At 40.1% G+C, this 22,315-nt stretch overlaps 1 protein-coding gene across 3 annotated transcripts in view; it reads left to right on the top strand.

The window, feature by feature from the left end:
• Positions 1-534: 534 nt before the first annotated feature.
• Positions 535-22,315, top strand: part of LRP1B (LDL receptor related protein 1B) — a 768,212-nt gene continuing 746,431 nt past the window's right edge. For all 3 annotated transcript variants that reach the window (XM_082196914.1, XM_082196915.1, XM_082196913.1), the window contains exon 1: positions 535-1,177. In XM_082196914.1, the coding sequence (XP_082053040.1) occupies positions 1,093-1,177 (85 nt within the window). In that variant the 5' untranslated portion in view covers positions 535-1,092. The remainder of the gene's footprint in view (positions 1,178-22,315) is intronic.

The raw sequence follows: 22,315 nt of genomic DNA, 5'->3' as shown, positions 1-22,315 counted from the left end.
TCTCTCGCCGCTTCTTTTTGGACTGTTAAGCATATCTGGAGTTTCGGCCTCTCCTAGGTGAGAAACCTTTTTTTTTTTTTTTGAGTCACTCAGCAGGACCCGACCCTACCTGTCAATTTGCAATGGAAATGAACATTCTGCAACGAGTCCAGCAGCGCTGCCTTTGAGAACTTTGGGTTCTCTCCCGTCGCTCCCTCCCCTCCTTTGCCATTTCCCCAATTTCCCAACCAGAAAAACGAGCTGACTTTGCTTCCCTTCCCAAAAGGCTCCATTCTTGCCTGCCTGCCTGTGTTGGCTTTTGGGATACTTAGACGGCTCGCTCCTATTCTCGGGAAGGAAGGAAGGCAGTCTCCGGATTTTGTTGCTGGAGGCGAGCGAGCGAGCGCTCTCCCTCTCCTTCTCTCTCCACCCAGATCTATTCTCTCTCGCACCTAGATCCCAAAGGGATCCGTGGATGGCTGACTTTCCTCTCCCCTCGCTGGACCGCCTCGGTCTGATTTGTAGGGCTTTCCATTTGAAGCGGTATGCTTCTTGTTGTGTTAAATGCCTCTTACTAAGTAATAGATATGATTTATGTGGGCACCCAAGCTGGAGGATGGCGGCTTCCGTGATTAATCAGTGAGATTCCCATCCTCTGGCATCTCTCTCTCTCTCTCCCTCTCTCTCTCTCTTTCTGACTGCCCCTCTTGCGTGATGTAAGATCAGACGTACTCTGCATTGAGAAGTCGAGACACACAAGCGGCTCTCTCACACATCCACCTCGTAATCCTGCTGGAAGCAGCGGAGAAGGCGGGCAGGCGAAGCAAGGCAAGGCAGCGCAGCCTGGGCTCCTGGCGCACAATCCCACCCCGTGACATTTGCCAATCGCGCTGCTCTCTTGCAAGCCAGCCAGCCTGCCTGCCTGCCACCCTCCTCGTCGTCGCCTCCGCTGCTGCTGCCGCTCAGTGACTTTCTTTCTCTTTTTTTATTTGAAGCGAAGGGTGCAACCGAGCAACGGCGGCGGCCAAAGAGGGCGAAGAAGAGCAGCAAGCAGCAGCAGCAGCCTGGAGGAGAAACAGGAGCAGGAGGACGCGAGACTCCCCTCCCTCGACCATGGCCGAGTTTCTCCTTTTCGCCGTCCTCACCGTCTCGGGATTATGTCCTATTGCTAAGGTCCTGGCAGTGGGAGCCGAAGGAGGTAAGGCGTCTGACTTGCATGGTTTGTGCCACCTCTTCTGTGTCACCCCACCTCTCTCTTTTTTGGGACGGCTCTGTGTCTGGATAAAGTAGCGCAAACTTCACTTAAGACTCCTGCAGACCAGCTGCCCCTGAGACAATCTTGCGCTTCGCTTGTTTCGTTTGTTTGTTTTTAAAATAACTATAATCTCCCACTCGGCTGGGATCAAGATCAGGTGGGGGAGGGGGGAGAGAGAGATGCTTGTATGCTTGCACCCCTTCCAGAGAGCGAAGTCTTTCCCTCTCCAGCGGCGGCGGCGGCGTTGACTTGGCTGCGGCTCTGCAGATGATGGTGTTGCATCCCTGGGAGTTTGAGCTTCGCTGGGTTCTGTAGCGCCTTTCGCTTTTTTCCTTAGAGCTCCTGAAAAAGCCCGCTTGGGTCTGAACTCGCTCTGCTTCCAGGCTCCCTTTAACTTAAATATTATTCTTATTCTTATTCTTATTCTTCCACCTCCACCCTTCAAATACTCCCTGTAAGGCTTCTAGGATGGTCCCATTCTCCAAGGACCAGTTTCTATCTCCCCACCCCTCCAGTTCCTTCATGCTTCCGGGCATCAAATTAGCTCTTGCGCGGCTGCTGTGCGCCGGGCAGGTTGGGGGTGGGGGGACCGCAACAGATCATAAACTTCGCTCGCTCGCTTTTCTGGGGCTCACGAAGCCTTTCGGCCGCCGGGGGTTCCTCCTGTACCACTTTCGAATAAGGAGCCGGTTACTCTTTTCCCAAGCTCCTCTTGACCCCCTGATTTTTAACATAGCTTGCATGGAAGTAAGTTCCCTTTCCTTTCCACCTGGCCAGTTTTGCGAAATTAAATATTGCCATAGATACAATCCAGCAGGATTTTGAATGAGTCAGCTGCCTCCCACTGTTATCCTGAGTAGGATAGCTTATTAATACCCTGATCCTGAGGAATTTACTTAGTAAACCCAGTGGATTACAGTGGGATTTATTTCCAAGTGCGTTTAGAATTGTAGCCTTCAATGGGACTCCTTGGCAGCAAATGTGTTTTGGATGGCTGCCTCCCACCTGGATCCTCTGCACCTTTACTTACACACACACACACACACACACACAGCATATATGTGGCAGTAGGATGCTTTATTTACGTACAATCTTATGCACATTGTCTTGGAGGTCAGACCCATTAAGGTGGATCAGGCTGCAATCCTAACCCTACGTACTAAACCCCTTTGAATTCATATGGGATTTGCTTCTGAACGGCCATGGTTAGGATTATAAGGACACTTGGCCATGTCCTTTTGCTGAAAGCATCTAAATTTGCCATACTGGCTCTGTTTTAAACACACACACACAGCTTAGATCAGGTGAACTTTCTATCAAGAGTATCTGCTGGTTTGACACTTTGTAAATTGTAGTCAAGTACCATGCAGTTCATTACAGGAAAACGTCCAGATTCTAATTACATCTCCACTGATCAGTAAAGGCTTAGGTGTAACAGAATATGCTATGAATACTCCCGAAGTATTTAGGTTCTCAAGGACATATAGTACTACACAGGAGTCAGGAAATTGGGTCAACTGAAGGCTTTAGGCTGCAGTTTTAGGCACACTTACCTGGGAGTAAGCCTCATTGAACTTGGTGAGACTTGCTTCTTAGTTGACATGTCTTAGAATTGTGCTATTACATGGAATTGTGATTCCCAGGTAAATGAGGAGAAAGCTATGGATGTGTTTATATGACAGCAATTATCCATAGATCTGAAACAATAGCTTTACTACCAGGCAGAAAGAAGAGGCAGTAACAGTGAGTGATGCATCTCTCTGATACTCTGAAATCCGACACACACACTCTGCAAATCTATCCAGTGCTAGCTGAGGATTTAGTGAAAGTACAAGTTGTTCAGCAGCATAATTCTGCAACTATTGACTAGCTATTGCTTTCAAAGTACCCTGTGGATTCACTCCTTTTCATCAGTGTTCATTTAAGCAGTTCAGTGTTCATGCAGGACTATATAAAACTGTCCAGCAATACACAACACAAGAGTTTGTTTGTTTAATCCAGGATATTCAACTTTAGGATGCTTATGTATCCTGTGCATGCTTACTCCCATTGAATTTAATGGGACTTACTGCCAGGGAAATGGACATAGGATTATAGCCTTAGATTGCATTCCAATACTCTATGCAAATGTCTGTCTCAGTAGTAAATATAGCTCCCTGAAGTCAAGGCCCATTTATTTCAATGAAACCTACCAAATTAGTATATTTGGAAGCAGATTCCAGTGAAATTAATAGCAAGTAGATGTTTGTTGGACAGAACTGTTCCAGTCTTACTGCCTAATCATCAAACCAGATTTCAGTTGATTTGTTATCCCTCACTCTAAACTCATTACTTGGAACATGTAAGGCTCATTAATTTCAAATGAGTATCTTTTTTTTTAAAAAAAAAAAGAGCAGCCACCTATTTTTCTGAAAGGGTTCTTGCAACTTTAAAAGATGCAAAATAGACAGAAATTCACAAGTTTCATAAATTTCACCAAGTTTTCATGCATTTCTGCCCACCACACTGCTTTTAAAAGCACAGGAGCTCTGAAAAGTGGTGGTCCTATAATCTCATGCCTGTTCAGTGTTAGAGCTTCCATCCTGGGGGGGGGGCACTCAGTCATTATTTACTTCCATGTAAACATGTTTAGGATCAGGTGAAAGGTCCTATATTTGTTTCTATTTTCCATTTGATTCGTAAACCGTTTAAGTCAAAGACTGAAAATTAAAAGTATTTGATGCAACTGATGTCCAAGTATCCCAGTTTAACTGGCTTATGGATCGAGCCCATACAGGAAGGAAATTGTCTTAGTTTGCTTGGATATAAAGGATACAGTGCATTCATAGTTGGGTGAAGGTTCTTTGCTTTGCTTTATTTATTTATTTATTTTACCCATATGCCTAATAATAATAACAAGGACATGTAGGATTCCTTTATTTTGTTGTGGTGGCTGGTTTGAAGTATATATATCAAAGCATGGTTTATATTTTCTTCTTCATAGCTGTTAAACTCAGAAAGGTTAGTGGCCAGCATGACTCAAATGGCATATCTTGTTTCAGAATGGATGCAAAGCAAATCCCATTAACTTGGATAGCTTCCTAAACTGTGCAAGTCTCAAAGCAAGCAAGAAATGAGAATGCATTGAATATTTCCATATCTAGTTTACAAGGAATTAATTAGATTCCCATTCAAAAATGTAATTGTTTAGGAAATTGAATTTACATTGTGAAAACTTTTCTTTTCTTTTTCTTGTGCTCTGCAGACCAGATACCAAATTGTTTACTCGCCTGTTTAAAACTCATTTGAACAAGTACAAATGGTTTTTAGTTATGCTATTTTGGTCCCTTGTTTCTGCTGTAATTGAACTACCAAAACCTGTTAGGTCAATTTCCCAGCTGGCTCTCAAAAATTACCGTAAATAGGTACTGCACATTACAAGTGAGGCAGATTTTTTTTTTTAAAAAAATAAATAAATCATTGCCTGGTTGTCCAAAAAAGAAAAGCAACACTTTGGCCCTCAAAAATGCCTTCAGTTGAAACGTACTTGATAGAAAGCGAGGGGGAAAACAGGTAAGTACTCACCACCTCCCAAAACTAAATCCTGAAAGTTACATATGGATCCTGTCAGATCAGTGAATGGAATATCATCCTTAAGCATCTTATCCCCAAAGGACTTTGGTTCCCAAACGCATCTTCTGCCCCAACCCCCGGTGTGTATTCCAAAATCTCTCAAGCTTTCTTTTAAAGCCTCAGACCAGATTTAAGCTACTGTAGGTTGAAACTATCACTGCATCTGGTATACAAGTACATTTGAAAACCTTCTGTAGAATGTAAGGTGAAGGTCCATTTTCACTATATGTGAGATTAGTGGACACTTGTTTATTTACACATTCAAAACTATGGCTTTAATGTTTGCTTTGGTGTGTTGTTTGTGTGTGTGCATGTGTCAGTTTTTGCTTGCTAGTGTTTTAGTCCTATGTGATAAAGTACTATGTCTGTTTAAGTTACAATCAATCTAGTCCTAAAAAGACAACATTCCTGTAAATTATACCCACCAAATCAAATTCACTTAGGATCAACTAGCTCATCATATCACTATGTCATGTTGGATAAAAGAGGAGAATTGCAGGGCAAATTAAGAATCCGCACATCGTGTTTAAACAAATCATACATTCTCAACCTAAAAAGGATTTGGAACATAAGAGGGCCTGATGTGACATTTCTACACCATGTAACATTTTATATGGATTGCAGAAGCCATTCAGGCAATGGTTATTGTTTAACATCAGTTCTCCAGGGTAGGCTACAGAATATCCAAAATAAGACACTATGGTTAGGAATGAACTTGGTGGTGGTGGTAGTGGTGGAAAGTAATGATTACATTAAGAAGGCTTAGATAAATATATAAAAAAGGAGACTGGTGAAATTGGGGAGGAGAATGGGATTAGTATCTATGAGAAAGTGGGTTGGTAATGTGGAATATATCAGAATTTCTTAATGAATTTTTTTCAGTTCTATGTAGCCTACTTAGAAGCCATGGAATAATAGCACAGCTTATCAAACTAGGTAATATACGTATCTGAGATAACTATGAGTTGGTGATGACTTACAAGTTTTGCCAATGTAGCAATAGTATCTTGTAGGGATGACACAATAATTAAAAACGATTGCTTAATCAAAACAATACACAAAGTTCATTTTATGCAACCAAGCTTCCTTTAAAAAAATAATTAAAAAATGCAGAATATTAACAGTTTCCTTTTTAGAGTACTGAAAGTTAAACTTTCAGATGGGGACATGCTTCCTTATAGGAATGGCACTTTTGCTTCCAAATCCTGCCAGCCACTGCGTTGACATCAGCAGATAGTTTTGCTGAGCTTTGACAACAGAACAACCTGTTGGATTGTCAGTACTTGTTAACTAACTTGGGTCTCAGACCTTCCATTGATACTACAGTCACAGCAATGAAATGGGCTCCTGGGCATGCAGGGCACTGCTATGCCAGGCAAAGGGTTCTGCTGGGCTATGGTGAGGATGGGTCCCGAATGTATACAGAATGGTAGCCATGCAGCTTGAGAACGTGGGGCCAAATATCTGTGATATGATTTTGAAAATATAATGAAAAGGACATGGATCATCAACTTGACCAACTTTTTCCACTGTTGCTGTGTTACAGTGTGTCGTGCTTGTTTATATATACATTTGCGTACCACCCAGTTACTTAATATTCTTTGAATGGTGAACAATACAATTTATGAACTCCTTTTAAAAAGCAAATGATCACAACAGAAAGAGGAGAGATGAAGCCACCAGCAGCAAACAATATAAAGCAGTGTTTTAAAAGCACCAAAATATCAATTTAAAATGACTGGGAACATCAAAAGGACCATAATATGGCACCTAGTGAACCTGCCTGGGGAGGCATTCCATATCTGGCACACCACTGCCCAAAAGGCCTGTGTTCTGGTAGTGACCTCTCACCAAATTTGGTGGGGGCAGTCAGAGAAGGGCCTCAAAAAATCACCTCTGGGTCTGGTTTGGTGTGTGTGCGACTCCAAGCCACATGGGGCTCTGAAGTTGAGCAGCAGAACTGCATGTTATTCCTCCCAGTGGCAGCATGACAATATAGGCCTTTAACATTATTGGTATATCCGATATTTTGGATGTCTTTGCCCAACATGTTAGAAATACATGCAGCATCCAGTGAAGTCTGTTAGGTTTTAGTAAAATTGGGCGTGTTGCTAATAGAATTGTTTCAGTGAACTCAACAATTACTCTCTATGGCTGGCGACTGGTGATTTTTGATGATGGGTTGTACAGCTGTCTAACTGGGAACTATTAGTTTGTTTGTCTCTAGTGTCATTATCTTCAGTATAGCCTGCTCAAATCAAACCATCTCTCCTGCAAACAATGTACTGATGCTTGTGAGAGGCATTGCACTGTCAGACATGAAAACACACTGTACAGGGAAGCAGACAGATGTTATACCAGCAAGATGCCTTTGCCGCATAACTCAAGCCCTTTCACACATAGATTATGTCTTTGTTTATCTTCTTCTTCTAAAGCTAGTTTGAATTCCACTAAGGAAAACACCATGAATAAAAATTATGGAAATGATTTTCCAGACACCTACAAACTAGTCAAGGGTTGCTTTTGAATGCACACATCTAAGAGAAATGTTGCTTTATTTCTTTCGTAACATGTCAGTAAATGCAGGAACAACTTTAAAACAGAATTGCTGTGGTTTAACAGACAGCTGAGGTGTACCAAATATAGGCTTATTCTGTGCCGATGCAATAAAGACAGGGTTATTAGCGTGGCCATTTTTCTTTTAATCCTTGTTTGTGAACCTTTTTTTTTTTTAAAAAAAATAAAAAATCTGATCCCAAAGCGTTTTAGCAAATGCTCTTGCTGGATGTGTTTTTAGGCTGGGCTCCAATCTCATTATTAATACTTGGGTGTTAGAAGCAGAACATTCAAAAACCAGCTGTACAGTGCTCTGCCACATGGAACTTCAACTTGTCAATCTGACGGGAAGTATTCTCAGCGGCTGTAAGATGGGCAAATTCAAATAAAGCTGTTTCAGTGCTTCAATATTGAGTTGTCTGTTCTCATACAAATCTCCCTCTTGCTTTATTAATATATATTATGAATGTATGCAGTTACAGTCACAGGGAGAAGATGTGCAAGATCACGGTTATATTACCCCATTCGGTGCAAATCTCTACAGAAGATTACATTGAGGAATAAGTGGGTTCCCCTACTTAAATCCATTCCACTATTGTTTATATCTGCACCATCCACAAACACATGGAGAATTCTTAAAATTACTTCTGAATTAGTGTAAAGACAGTTTGCTGCACCTCCCTGTACATTCACATATTTTAATTCTGATGCATACAAACTGATGTGAAAAGCATCTCAAAAAGGATCTTAATGTGATGGTAGATCCCATAAAATGTCTCCCCCCACCTGTGTTTCATTAATGTGTGCTGTTAAAATATTATTACTTTTCTAGGCTACTCTTTTCCAAGAAGCTCAAGGTTGTGTGCATGTTTGTCTGCCCTCTTTTATCCTCACAACAATGCTGTGAGCTCTGTTTGGCTGAAAGAGTGTCTCCTCGTGAGTGTCATGACTGAGTGGGGACTTTCACCTGGGTCACTCAGTCATAGTCTATCTTCTACCCCACCGTTGTATGCCCTTGTGTTCATTAGTAAGATGGACTGGAAAGGAATACATGCAAAATACCTGAAGGTGTGGGGGGGAAAAACCCCCAGAATAAATTGGTGTGCATACACAGTTTTCTATTATCCATTGACTACAGTGAGACTTGCATCTGAGTAAACATACATAGGACAAGTAGCTGATAGTGTAGTGAGATGGTGGCACTCTTTTGACCTCAGGTCAGTAGTGTCCCTGCTGATAACAGCAAGTGGGGAGGCAGTGTGATGTTGCCTTTGCTGGTGTATACGCACCACACCAACCTGACCACCTCTTTCTTCCCTGTATACCTTTTGGCAATCAGCAGTGATGCAACTGAGCAAAGGGCATGTGAGCTCCATATCCCACCATCCATTGGTTGCATAGTAAAAATGTTTCTCCTAAGTAAAAGTATCCCAAACTACTGTGACTCAAACATTTCCCCTTAACTCTTGAAAACACAGCCCTAGCCATGCTTCCAGCTACTTAAGATGTGTGAAATATGTACTGTGCTTCAATCCAGTGATGGGGAGGCTGTGAACCTCCAGATGTCGTTGGACTATCATTAGATCCGCTAGCATGGTCTGTGGTCAGGGATCGCAGTCTCGACAATATCCGGAGGGCCACAGGTTCCCTATCTTTGTTCTAATGCACCTTGGTCTTCCCATCCATAATTCTGCATTTACTTCAGGATGGGAGCAGAATATGTGGAGAAACTATAACTGTTGCCCTATCTGCGGCATAACCAACAGCTGCTCCCACAAGAATATGCAGCTGTATTTGCTATACAAGGTCACTATCATGGCTCCCTTGGGCATAATTGTTGCCTTAAGGTCTTGCCCTGGTGCCCATGAAGCCTTTTAGCCCACCCCCTTCATTCACTGCCCCCTTGGTTATGAGGTGCTGAAAGTGGCTTACTTTGCTCCTGTGAAAAGGACATAGAGCTGAAGGAGGAAGTTTGAAGAGTGCCTCTTTCTCACTTCCTCATTCACCTGTATGTGCTTCTCAAGGGTCAGGTTACCATTTTACTCAGATACCCTGGAACAGTAAAGTGTGTTTGTGCACACTTTCTATATATACTTTTTTCAATGTATTTTTATTAAAGATTTTCTTGATTTACAAAAGTATGTGCAATGTCTCTCGTATTTTTTCCATCTAACATTTTTATAAATCAGTTTCGTTTGTTGAGACATTAGGAAGAAAAGGGGGAAAGGAGTAGGGGGTGGGGAGATGGGTGGGGGTGGGGCCAGGTGGTGATGTTTCTATTTTACTTAATATATGTAGGGTTTGGTGTCAGCATTGCTTGTGCAGGTTCTCTGCTGTTCACTTGTATTCCTTTGGTGGTGAGAGACTTTCTCTATTTGACTGTATGTGGTGGAGTGGCTGATCTGGGGGAGGAGAGAGAGAAAAGACTGGAGGTACTAATGGCACTTGCTCAAAAATTCAAATACATCCAGGAGCCTAAAAAAGTTGGTGATCTCTGGCTAGAGGTTGGATTCTATCAAGCAGGAATAGAAGAATACAACCTTGCAACATCATTAAAAATAAACAGAAAGGCATATACAGTATGTTAACCTGGTTTCAACATGATTACCCTTGGATTTTATATTTTATGAGTAAAATGAATGGAGGGAGCATTTCTTTATTAGTTTTCACCCTTTATTAAAAACAATGGTCCTTGAAATAAGAGGACAAAGATGTTTTGCTGAGGCAGAGTGTGCTGTACAAATTATTCTCTCCCACGCTCAATTCTTGTATAATTATGACCAACTCTCTGCTACACTTTAAAGGAACAATTCTGCCAAAAGTTATAAATCTGCATAAGCTTAATACTAACTCCTGTGAGTGTTTCTCCTGTAATTACAGGGACTACGTACTGATCTAATGTTGAGAAGGTACACAGGAGCCTTAATTAGCATTCACTTTTTAACCTCAAATGGCATAGTATTCTGTTCATAATATTTTGTTCAACTTTCCAAATGAAGTTAAAACAAAACTCCCATTATCTTCATTAGTTTGCAATATACTGTATGTTCCTGACATTGAGCTTGAAACTAGTTGTGCTTTGAAGTGTGTGTTTTAAAACTTGCTAATTAGTACAAAATTTTAAAATTCATTGGTCCATCATTAATGGACCTTGAAAACCTTAAACGTCCAGGAGACATTTAAAAACACAAGACGAACCTGGTAGGTGTATTTATTTTGACATTAAACAATATTTTACTATAGGTTAGTTGTTAAAGGTCTATCACTGTCAGCATATATGGAGACATTTTAATGCTCCAAATCTCAATATCCCTTCTGCCCCCTGGTAATGTTATAACTCATAGTAGACCTGCATAAGGTATATGAGGCACCCGACATTATATAATCTCAACAAATACATGGTCAGGCATGTGAGGTGTTCTGGAGCCTGCTATAACCTCTTCTCTCTCTGTGTGTATGTTTAGATTAAAAACAAAACAATATTCTGAATCCCGCCCCCCACCCCCCGGTAGCCTAACTGAAGTAAATGGGAAGTATAGGGATAAATCCCAGCCCTCCCCAGGCCAACACTTTAAGACGACTTGCTCTAACACTTGAGTTCCTCCCTCCCAAAATAGGTGACTTCACCCTTTTTCATAATCCCTCTTTTGTAGACAGAGACCCTATGGCTATAACACAGTACTTTGGCTAAGGCCAGCAAATGTGTGAATGGCTCCAACTCTACCATAGAAACTGGAGATACACATGACCAGAGAATGCTGTATTGTCCCTGAGCCCTTGAAAATGAAAGGCTTTCCAGAACCAGAGGAATGGTCCAGTGCTGACAAACAAGATAAAAGACAGGCAATGCAATATCTTTTTTGTTTTTGTTTCAGTCATATGTAGGGTACAGAAGAGACAGCTTTTATCAACCACTTTTGGATGCAATCAGAACAAGTATAATTCAGAGGGAAGTTTGCTACAGAAGTGTGTATTTGTATTTTGTTTCCATGGCTTTCTTAAACTTGTGCTTGCCTTTGGTACACCATCTCCACAACTGCATCACCTGCAAGGAACTGTGCTCTCACATGAAACAAATGGGATGTCCTGGTTTTTCTGAGACACTTGTGGGGTATGGAGTAGGCAGAAAAACAACAACCCACAAACAGGTGGATCAGCCAAACACTCCTACATTGCTCTGCAGCGACAAACAACTCACACAGGGAGGGAGAGTGCTGCTGTTACCAGGACCTGTGCCTTTAAGCATTGTAAAGAAGGCTGAATTTCACCAGCTACAGTTTTGTCTTTCAGAGTGGTGCAGTGAAGAAGGAAGCTGTACATTTTCCTTTCTGCCCTACTCTTAAAAGGCAGAGGCACCCTCATGATATTGGTACTTGGCCAACATACATATTTAAATAATTATAAATTTGTCAGACACTACTTAATAGATTTTGCTTAACAAAATACAGCGTATTTATTAAGGAGAATGCTTGTCACATATATAGTAAATGTGAGCAATCTTTCTGTCAGATATTAGTAGCCAAACGCTGAGGCAGAATTCAATAGCTCATAAATGTAATTGAACTTTTTTCAATAGGTTGTGTTGGTAAGTGAAGAAACTGTTCTGTGAGTAAAGAAGGACAAAGCACTGCTTAGGCCTAGAGGCACAAGGTCATTATTTAAACATATAATTGGATTCTTCAATATAATTGTGTGCAGGAAGAAACTCTTTAGCAGTTCTTAGGTTGTAGTTGCATATTAGCATAATGTTACATAGAACTAATAGCAGCTTTTAAGGAATATCTGATTTAGACAGTTGTTGTCTTTTAAAAGCCACTTCATGTTTATTCACTTCCCTAGGAAGAGAAGTCATTGTCAAAATGTGAGTGGGTTTTTTAAAGGTGAAAATTCATATTGCTTTAGCAGTAAAATATATAAATAGGTGTGCAGCCCAGCCACTTTCTGACACTGAGGATCCTTAGAATTCAGCTTGTTTAGTATGTCCACAGAATCAGTTAGACAGAGGTTGAACATTTTTCTGTATATGTATCTGTGTTACATTTTCCATATGAATGGCTTACATTGGAATAGTTGGGATGCTTCACTGTTCTCCTGTAAAGACTCAGATCAAGCCCATTTCTGTGGTATAGGTGGAAGCTCCATCCTTTCAAGCTAAATGTTTGTCTCTCACATTATCAACATGAGCTTGACATGGTTCCACAATACAGGGAGGACATTTCAGGTACTTGTGGTAGGGAGAAAAACTGTATCGTTTGAAGAACTGCTCTTGGCTATCTTGAAGAGTGGAAAAAAGCAGCAGAGGATTTCTTGTGGCTGTTTTTACAGGTTTGAACCATGAGTTTCTTTCCATGGGCAGGAATGTTCCATGGGCAGAGATCTGCTCAGTGGCTACTAGAAGCTCAGCAGCAACCAGCCTGCACTCTGAATGGTGGAAATCACAAGTGGGGAGAGTGTTGATGTGTTCAGGTCCTACTTTCAGAGCCCCCATAGTCATTAACCTGATCTAGCAGGCTCATATGTTCACTGAATGTTCCTGTTGGCAGAAGGGGTGACTGATCTCTTACAACTTCTCCTTTCCCACTGCAGCCCTTGCTCCCATGCCCCTAACAAGCTGATCTATTGAGGTGAGGGATGGCTGCAGGGGAAACTGGGTAAAATTACTCTCCCCTGCACATTTCACTAGCAAGAACCTTCACAGGATGACACATCATTCTGTAAATGACACATCATTCTGCAGTCACATACTGCATGAGAACCATAAGTTAGGCATTCCTTAGGACATTTAACAAAACATACATTTAGTTGTAGACCTAAACAATATTTTTAAAAATGAATATTGCTCTTATACCTTACATAATTAGGCACTTTCAGCAAACACTTTCCACTGTATCTGAAGCATGAATCATTTTCTTATAGGAAGACAGAAGTTTACAATATGTTGAACACACCTGCATTACAGAACAGAATAAAAATCTAGAAGATTACCAAGACTGCAGCATCATTAAAAAAACACACTGTGATGATGGCAAAAGAAACACAACCCCATTCAGTTTTTGGGAGCGCTGCTCTACAGTTAAGGAACTGAGTCTCCAAGATTGTAACTTGACCTGAATGTGCATGACTGATGTGAATTCTGTTTTCTCAGGCCATTTAGCAGATTGGAACTCAAGCTTCTGTGATACAAACAAGTTAATGGTTAAAATCCATTAAGGTCAAACGTTAGTGGCCACTCATTATTTTTTGTGATTTTCCCATAAATACCTCCACCTGGGACATCTTTTTGGTACATGCAGAATCTTTTGTCTGTACATTTTACTATAATGCTCTGCTGAGCTTATTTTGGATTCATTGCCCTATAAATAGTGTTTTCTTCATGAGCTAAAATGCCTGGTGACATCTGTATCACCAAGTAATTCTTTTAATAAGCAGACGTGCCACTTTGGGGAAAAAGAAGAAGAAAAGGGATGTTTGGGCAGCCTTTCTGCTGGTCTTATTTAGATAAAACTACGCTACAACTCTTTGATAAGAAAAGAAAAGTATCTTAATATATATTTTCTGAAACGTTACCGCTACAGTGGTATTGCATTGTCCCGTAACGTATTCTTATTGTCAGCAGGATGTCCCTAAATAACTTTTCACATTATGCTTCATCTTGAATGACTTGATGTTCTGACAGAACCGCTCACTGTTGAGAGATAGCTTCACTTCAGAAGCAGAACATACATACTTTTTCCCTCCTTCTGCTAAGATGAAAGCGGCAAGGACTTTCGCTTGTCTTATTCTTGTTATCAATAGGACATTCCCTCATAACTTTCTGTATATGGCAATGTCTTGAATGACTTTATCCTTCAAGTTGAACCATGCGTGTGCTATTGAAATAAAACTTAACTTTTAGAAATATCCCATAAGGATTTCGCTACTACTGAGAGTTTGTTAAAAAAATAAAATAATCTAATGGCAATACTGAAGTCCTTCTTCTTGAAATGAACAAAGAGAACTTAAGGGTCTGAGGAACTCTAGTGTTATTCCTTTGAATAATCTTGTGATATATATTGGAGAAGATAAGAAGAAAAATGTCTGTAGGTGTGGGAATGGACACACATTCAAAGGGACATGGAACAAAGATAATTCACAATTTTAAAGCACACCTTGAAGCTTTTAACACACAGAATACTCTTAAGGCGACAATAAATTTAATTGTCCTAAGCTTTTTTAACAGATCACATAGACTTAGATCCAATGGTATTCTTCCACCTGTGGAAGCTATCTTTTGCTCACTGAAGAAATGTGTTACAATTTGCACCAAAGTGCTACACAAGAAAAGTGAAACTAAATCCAACTATGTTCATTCACTTTCACAAAAGCTTGTGCAATCTCTTACAGAACCCATAGCTTCAGAACTCCTATACAATCAACCTATTACAGCACCGAGTAGAATCTTGTACAAGCTTTTGCAGAGTATCACTAGGAACTGTGTTCCTTTGGCCCATGCTTCTATGGATCTAACACATATTTATGTCCAAGAACATTTTATTACCTTCTACTTAGAAGCTAATGCTAGCCCCTGCCCAAGTATTCAAGATGATGCAATCTTGGCATTGATCATTTTTATCTCACTATTGTCTCTGTACCCCATAGACTTCAAAACCTTTTTATCCAGAGATTCAGGTAGGGAACCGTGTTGGTCTGACACAGTCGAAATATATATAAAAATAATAAAAAATTGTCCAGTAACACTTTAGAGACCAACTAAGTAGAGATCACTGTTAGAAAATATGGGTATACTAAACTGCGCCCCATCGTATCACCTTCAGCTCCCTTTAAATTGTCTCCAGCTGATACACATTTGTAGGATAGGCATGTTAGGCTATCTCAGGGGCAAGGATTGGGTAACAAGACAAAATAACATATGTGTGGGTTAAAACAGACCACAACTTTATAGATTATAACAAAGTAAGCAGTATTAGTGGGGCATATGGCATAGATCTGTATCCACTTCCAACTTCGATTGTTTGGTCTGAAGAAAACCCATCCCAGCTGAGGAATATCCATAGGAGTTAACTAGTAGGGAAGACCTGATATGGCACAGTCTGTGCATGTGGGATCCCACTGGCAGTCTGAGGTGAGTGATGACAGGCTCATCTGCCCCAGAGCTATGACCAGGAGCTGGTACATCACCTCATGAGGGTCTTCTTATGTCCAATGCCATTTCCATTCAAGTTGTGTGACTTAATGCCTAAGATGAAAGCCTGCTTGTCACTGGAAGAAAGTCAAGAACCTCACAACCTAGAGCCAGTTGTGACTGAGAGGAAAATTATTTTCTGACCCTGAAAGAGCAGTGACCACATAAAGTCTCAGCAAAAGACTCTAAAATGAGGGAGAGCCATTGAGTTCTCATGAGAACCGACAGGAAGAGCCATTGTTATCACAAGAACAGACAGGCCTCCATCATCACTTCCACAAGGAAATATTGTACAGAAAAGGTATTGGAAGATATGATATAATACAAGCTGAAAGGATAGGGACAAACCACCTCCATCCTTGCACAACAATTCACTAGAAACATTATTTGATGCTCATCCTAATACATCCTACTACATGATGATATCTAGGAAATCTGCTTGTGATAGGAAGTAAGCAAAACTAAGCTTTCTAGAGGAGTAGACCTTTTTTTTTTAACCTACCTTACGTCGTGGCAGTAAAGGACCATGGGGGGGGGACCAGTGTTTTCCCCACAAATTGCTTCCATTCCCATCACTCTCTGAAAGTAATTGTGTGCTGAAAACAAATTCTGCTTGAATGAATGAATGCTGCTCATTTTATTTAAGGAGATATAGAAGAATCTATTTGTTCCTCTTTCACACTTTTGATAATGCGCATTTATCCGCAGCTGATTCTAGGTATCCTAGAAAATATATGAGCAAGAAGAATAAGGCATAGATCAAAATCCACACTGTAATTCGAGGCGCTTGTTAAATGTTGAAGCATTGAAATCAGTTTATTTTGAAAGCAGCAAGTGGGATGTACACTCACGGACCTCATTACTCAGTGGCAAGATGTTTGCACAAATTTTCTGTCAAGTGCCACTTAAAATATTTACTCTCTAAAAAAACCCCCATCAGGACAGATATCATTCATAAGGTCAGACCTTCTGCCACATCTTGACAAAATGTTGTGCTGAAATCTCTTCAGTGCCCACTTCATATTGCAAGCCTTCCCATCACCAAAGAACACCATCTGTATCTCTTATTAAAAATGAGTTAGTTCTTCATAAAATCCATTAATGCATTAGAACTAAGTTTAACTACATAAAACCTCTGGATTGAGCTTCTGGTTCCATTGGTTGGAAGATGATTCACCTGTGAGTGCTACCCATTTAGTCTTGTTCTGAAAATGGTAAAATGTGTGCAAATTCTTCAAGCCTCTGAACATCTGTTCCAAACTCCATAAAATTATTTTGGAAGCTGTCGTGATTGTAGCTGAATCCCCTTAAGACTTTGCAGACAGCTTCAGATGCTAAAATGCATGAGGGTTTAAAGACCTCAGCAAAAACTGCAGCCTACACCCATTGGACTAGTCGAAGCCAGGCTGAGCCTATATATGTTTGCCTGAATGCACGTCTCACTGTGTAGGATTGTAGCTACTCCTAAATGGGAGAATTATGCAATCCAACCTTCAGATCAGTTGGATTCCATTATATATAGATACAATGCAAAACAGATTAATTAAAGTGCCCCAACTGCACTCCAAGTGACTATGCGTAGGAATGGATTTAAATACTATGAGAGGATATATTGTTTAGTTATTATCCTTCCTTGCTCACTTTAATAAGATCAGCAGAGAACCATCCTTAGCAAATTAAACTTGGAAGCTAAAACAAGGTTGATTTAATCTTCTAGAAACAACAATCCAGGATGCTTTCAGGCAGACTGGATTGTCTTGGTATTACCCACTTTCTCCTCCTTATAATAACAATCACACACACTGTTTTGTGAAGAACTAAAAGTAGTATTTACTTACATAAACTAGGACTTGAAACAGCAATTACAATAGCAAAATGAAGGCAGATTTATAACAACTATCTACATTACAAAAGTATAAAATGTAACAGTGTGTCCAGATATCTCTTAGCCATTGCTGAATCCACTCTCTCGCTCCTTTAATGTATCTGTTACATCCAGAATTTTCTTCCTCTGGATGCACTTATAAACTGTAATCAAATCACCTCTAAGTTTCTCATGCTTTCCTTTCAAAGATTAATCTTACTCAGTTGGTAACTGCAGCTCTGATTTATTCAAAGTTCCTCTCTTAAGCTACAAAACAATGGGAAAGTAAAAATTATACCACAAATGAGACACCGATAGAAAAGCTGCATAAGTAGCATGTAAGTGTTTTTAAATATTTTTCTCAATTACTCAATGGAAAATGCAACTCTTAAGGACAGGGAAAACAGAATTAGAACTGTGAGGTTAGGAAATGTAATACAAGCTTTCATTTCTTCACAATAATTCCCCCTTCTCACAGCCATTGCGAGCCATTTACCCTTTATCGTTCAATATACCCATAGTTTCAGAACAAAATCTTCTCTGGATGAATTTCATCTCACTGCAACTTCAAATCAGAGGTGACAGAAAGAGCAACTAACTTGTCTGGGTCACAAAGACATTTTAAATGGACACTGCATTGTTCACAAAACAGAAAAAAGAGATTTTTCACCCTTATAATCTCCCCAGAACAGCAAAATATGACCAGTGATAAATATGGGGAAAGTTATGTAATATGAAGGATACTAAGAACATAGACCAGACCAGAGATAAATGCTTTAAAAAATAATAATCTCAGGATGTTATGTTGCTTCTTGTGTGGGTCTATTGCCACATCACTTTATTTTGTGGACATTACCATGGATTCTTACTGTGGAAGAATGGGAAATGCTTTGAGAACCAATTACTGAATATGGCTGCCAGTTTAGGTCTTTGTATTATTTCCCTACATATATGGAAATAGAAAGCTTCTGTATAGCAGAAGAATGTAAAATTTTCACATGTGCTTCCAAATAGTGCCCAGATGGAGGGAAGCAGACGAGGAACAATAGAGATTTCAAGCATATATTTTTGCTAGTAGACATGCCAACAAAGCTAAACCAAATATCACCAGAATGAGAATTGGTATAATGTTGTAAGTGAGAAATGAGCATTAATTATAATGTTAAAAGCATGCCAATCTTTTAAATCTACCGCAATAAATGTGGATTTGGGGTTTTGGATGACATAGTGATACCTAATACAGAGTAAGAATACAAACTAAGTGGCGAGGGTGAAAGTAATGCCCTTGGGGGATTCAATTAGCTGTTTAGCCAACACTGCCTTTTATTGCAAAATCTGTAAGTTGCAAATGGATTTAGACATACTCCTATATGGCTGTGTCAACAAGAACTGCACATTATCAGTATGTTACAGCTGTTCATTGGTACTTTATATAGGTTGAGTTAATTAATTAATTATTTGTTCGCTATGCTAATAAAATACAAGTCTTCCCCACCATCAGTAGGTACAGGGATATTTAGGAGAAAGTCTTTTTTATTAAATTCTTGCTTGAATCCCTAAGAAAAGCAAACTCCATTTGAGTTGGCTTGTGGGCTTTTCTTTTTCTTTTTTTGCCACAGCCTTGTCCTATTGTCATCTGAATTACCTAGAACTCATCACTTCATCTCCTTAAACTTCTAAAATTGAACTCTAATTTTTACTATTAATATGATGGCTTGCTTCACACTGAGATTTCAGTGTGAAAGGGGATGGGGAACAAATTCAGTAAATCTATTAGAACTGCTTGGTTTTTGTATGCCTCGTTAAGAGAATTATTTGATTACAGAAAACATCAATACTGGTATGGGCTTGAATGAAGAACATGCCAGAACATGCTGCTTATGTTAATTTAAAGGTGTGTACAATGAAAATGTTCTACTCAAACACGTTTTTCCTGCAGCTAGAACTCCATATATGTAGGAAGGCATGCCTTAATCCAGTAGCTGCTTGCAGTCCAAACTCCATCAGTATTTATTACCACTGGGCAAAAATATGTGTGTCTGGCATTAAGGATGGCACATAAGTTCACTCTGAATGCATACTGCTGTAGCTAGCATCTTGAAAGAGGGGTGGATCAGCTGCAGGGAAAAGCTTAATAAGTTCTTCTGGCATGTTTCATTAGGCAATTTTCTTTAGACTTTTATTTTTAAGCCATTTTAGTAGCTAGGGTAAAGTATTGGCACAAAATGAGAGCCTCAAAAATGGGTTATCTGCCAGTCCAACTACTTTGCTCTTGTTGATAGAGCTCTAGTAACCATATGGGCATGCCACTTAAATTCCTGATTCTTTAGCCCAGTAAGAGCCATTGAAATGATAATTGTAGTCTTTAAGATGGAGAATGGAGATAAAAAAGAGAAATTAATCCTTTTCCATGAGGCATGATTCACAGATGGATTTGATGGTAAGGTGGAATGTGCTTGTAAGCGGGACTCCAGCATGGCAGTATGAAGGGAAGGGAAAAGAAATCAATCTAAAACTATCAAATTAATTTTATTGCACTCTTTAACAACCATTAGCGCTATTTCAGTCACTCTTGTCAAGATTCCATCTGTAGTTGGAGAGTTGAAAGGTTAATTACTCATTTACTAAGCCATGCAGTTTTCTTTCATTTTTCATTTACAATTATCTCTACTTGTTATAAACCCTAAAGCAACTTCCAATGTATTGTACCCATGCATTATGTCTGTCAATTAAAGTTATTAAATCATAGATTTAAAATAATGAAATCCAAATATACATTAATATACTTCGGTCAATGAATGCCCACTGTTCAGCATTATGGATGTGACCAATCTGATTTCAACGGCAGCTGAGCCCAGCTTTGGCTAACTTTGCAGTGCAGCAGATGTTCCTTTAGGGAGATCTAGATACTGTACTCAGCTTCTATCCTGCATCTGCTGCATTTCTGACTAGGGAAGCAGGGAGGAGGGAAGCAGGGAGCCAGCATGGTGTAGTGGTTAAGAGCGGTGGACTCGTAATCTGGTGAAGTGGGTTCGTGTCTCTGCTCCTCCACATGCAGCTGCTGGGTGACCTTGGGCTAGTCACACTTCTCTGAAGTCTCTCAGCCTCACTGTTGTGGGGGAGAAGAAGAAGAAGAAGAAGAAGAAGAAGAAGAAGAAGAAGAAGAAGAAGAAGAAGAAGAAGAGTAGTAGTAGTAGTAGTAGTAGTAGTAGTAGTAGTAGTAGTTTGGATTTGATAACCCGCCTTTCACTCCCTTTAAGGAGTCTCAAAGCGGCTAACATTCTCCTTTCCCTTCCTCCCCCACAACAAACACTCTGTGAGGTGAGTGGGGCTGAGAGACTTCAAAGAAGTGTGACTGGCCCAAGGTCACCCAGCAGCTGCATGTGGAGGAGCGGAGACGCGAACCCGGTTTCCCAGATTACGAGACTACTGCTCTTAACCACTACACCACACTGGCTCTCACTGGAGGAAGGGAAAGGAGATTGTTAGCTACTTTGAGACACCAAACTCCGAATATAATTGCACATTGTATATATTAGTGGCCATGTGATGATTTTAGCCTACAAATTTTATTGTTTAATGTCTTAACCTGTATATTAAGGTACTTTTATAGCTCTATTTAGAGTAGGTAATGTCTTGATAATATAAATGTTTTAAGTTTTTGGTATTAATCCGGCGTATTTTCTTTTAATTGTTGAATGATTCTGTGTACATTGCGGGCAGCCTTTGGCTATGTGCAATAAAACTGACTGACTGACTGACAACTGTTGCGCTAGTTACAGGATATTTTGCAAGAGTTATTAGCTGTCATAAAGGACTGATAGTGTACAATGAATGATTATAAAGTTAAATAATTTTTGAGTTACTATCTGCTGCCTTGTGATTGCTATTCCAGTCGGTCAGCAATACCTAGTAAGTTGCAAGGAATCATGCAGGAGTCAAACCATAGGCTAACCTTTTTTGGCCAAGGGCCACATTTCCCCATTATAACCTCTCTAGGAGCCACATTCCAGCAGTGGGCATGGCCAAACAGCACATCGGAGCACGCTGCACAAAGACAGGCGCAGTGCACCCATGCTTCTCGGCTGATACATGCAAATCAGCAAAGGAGTGGGAAGGTATTCCCATCCCCGCAAGAAGCCATCATTGCCCAGGACCACATTGTTACCAGCAGCAGATGTTACCACCAGAAAAAACACACCACTTTGGGTGCTGGGAGTGGATGCCATTTGCGGTTCATCACCTTTTATCCATGCCATGCTCTTCTTTCCCCTCCTGTCATTTTTCAGAGATTACTAAAAATGCTTGCCAGCCAACTGTCTAAATGATTTCATAGAATGCTGTTTGTTAATAAAATCTGAATAGTCTATAAGGAAGGTATGTCAGAATGCAAACTTTATAAGGATGCCTTCACAAAAGAAGTTGAATACCCTTCATATCTATGATGGTATCACATCAATCCATATTTCAAATATTTGCACTCATAATTATATCCTCCAACTAGTGTTTGTGGGGAGGGGGAATTTTCAGAAAAGCCTCTAACACAAGAAGGGAGCCAAGATGCTATGATTTCCTATGCCAAATTTGTCTATCGGTGATGAATACTATTGTATAAACCCATCTACCAGATTATTTAGATCAAATTAAGTCGCTTTATTTCCAGGGACTATTACATTAGATGTGGCAGCCTCCTGTGTTGCTTGTTGTGTCAACCATATTCACAATTTGAAAAAGAACTCAAATCAGAATAAAAATGTAGCCTGATTCCATTGTGAACATCTCCTGAGATAACATGGCTTGTGTGTGCACCCCCCATTCACACATTGAGTTTTTGGGTCTATGTCCAGAAAATGCCTGAACACACCTC

The sequence above is a fragment of the Podarcis vaucheri genome (assembly GCF_965113315.1).
Source record: "Podarcis vaucheri genome assembly, chromosome: 1".
In the NCBI taxonomy this organism is placed as follows: Eukaryota; Metazoa; Chordata; class Lepidosauria; order Squamata; family Lacertidae; genus Podarcis; species Podarcis vaucheri.
This window is presented reverse-complemented; position numbering and strand designations above follow the sequence as displayed.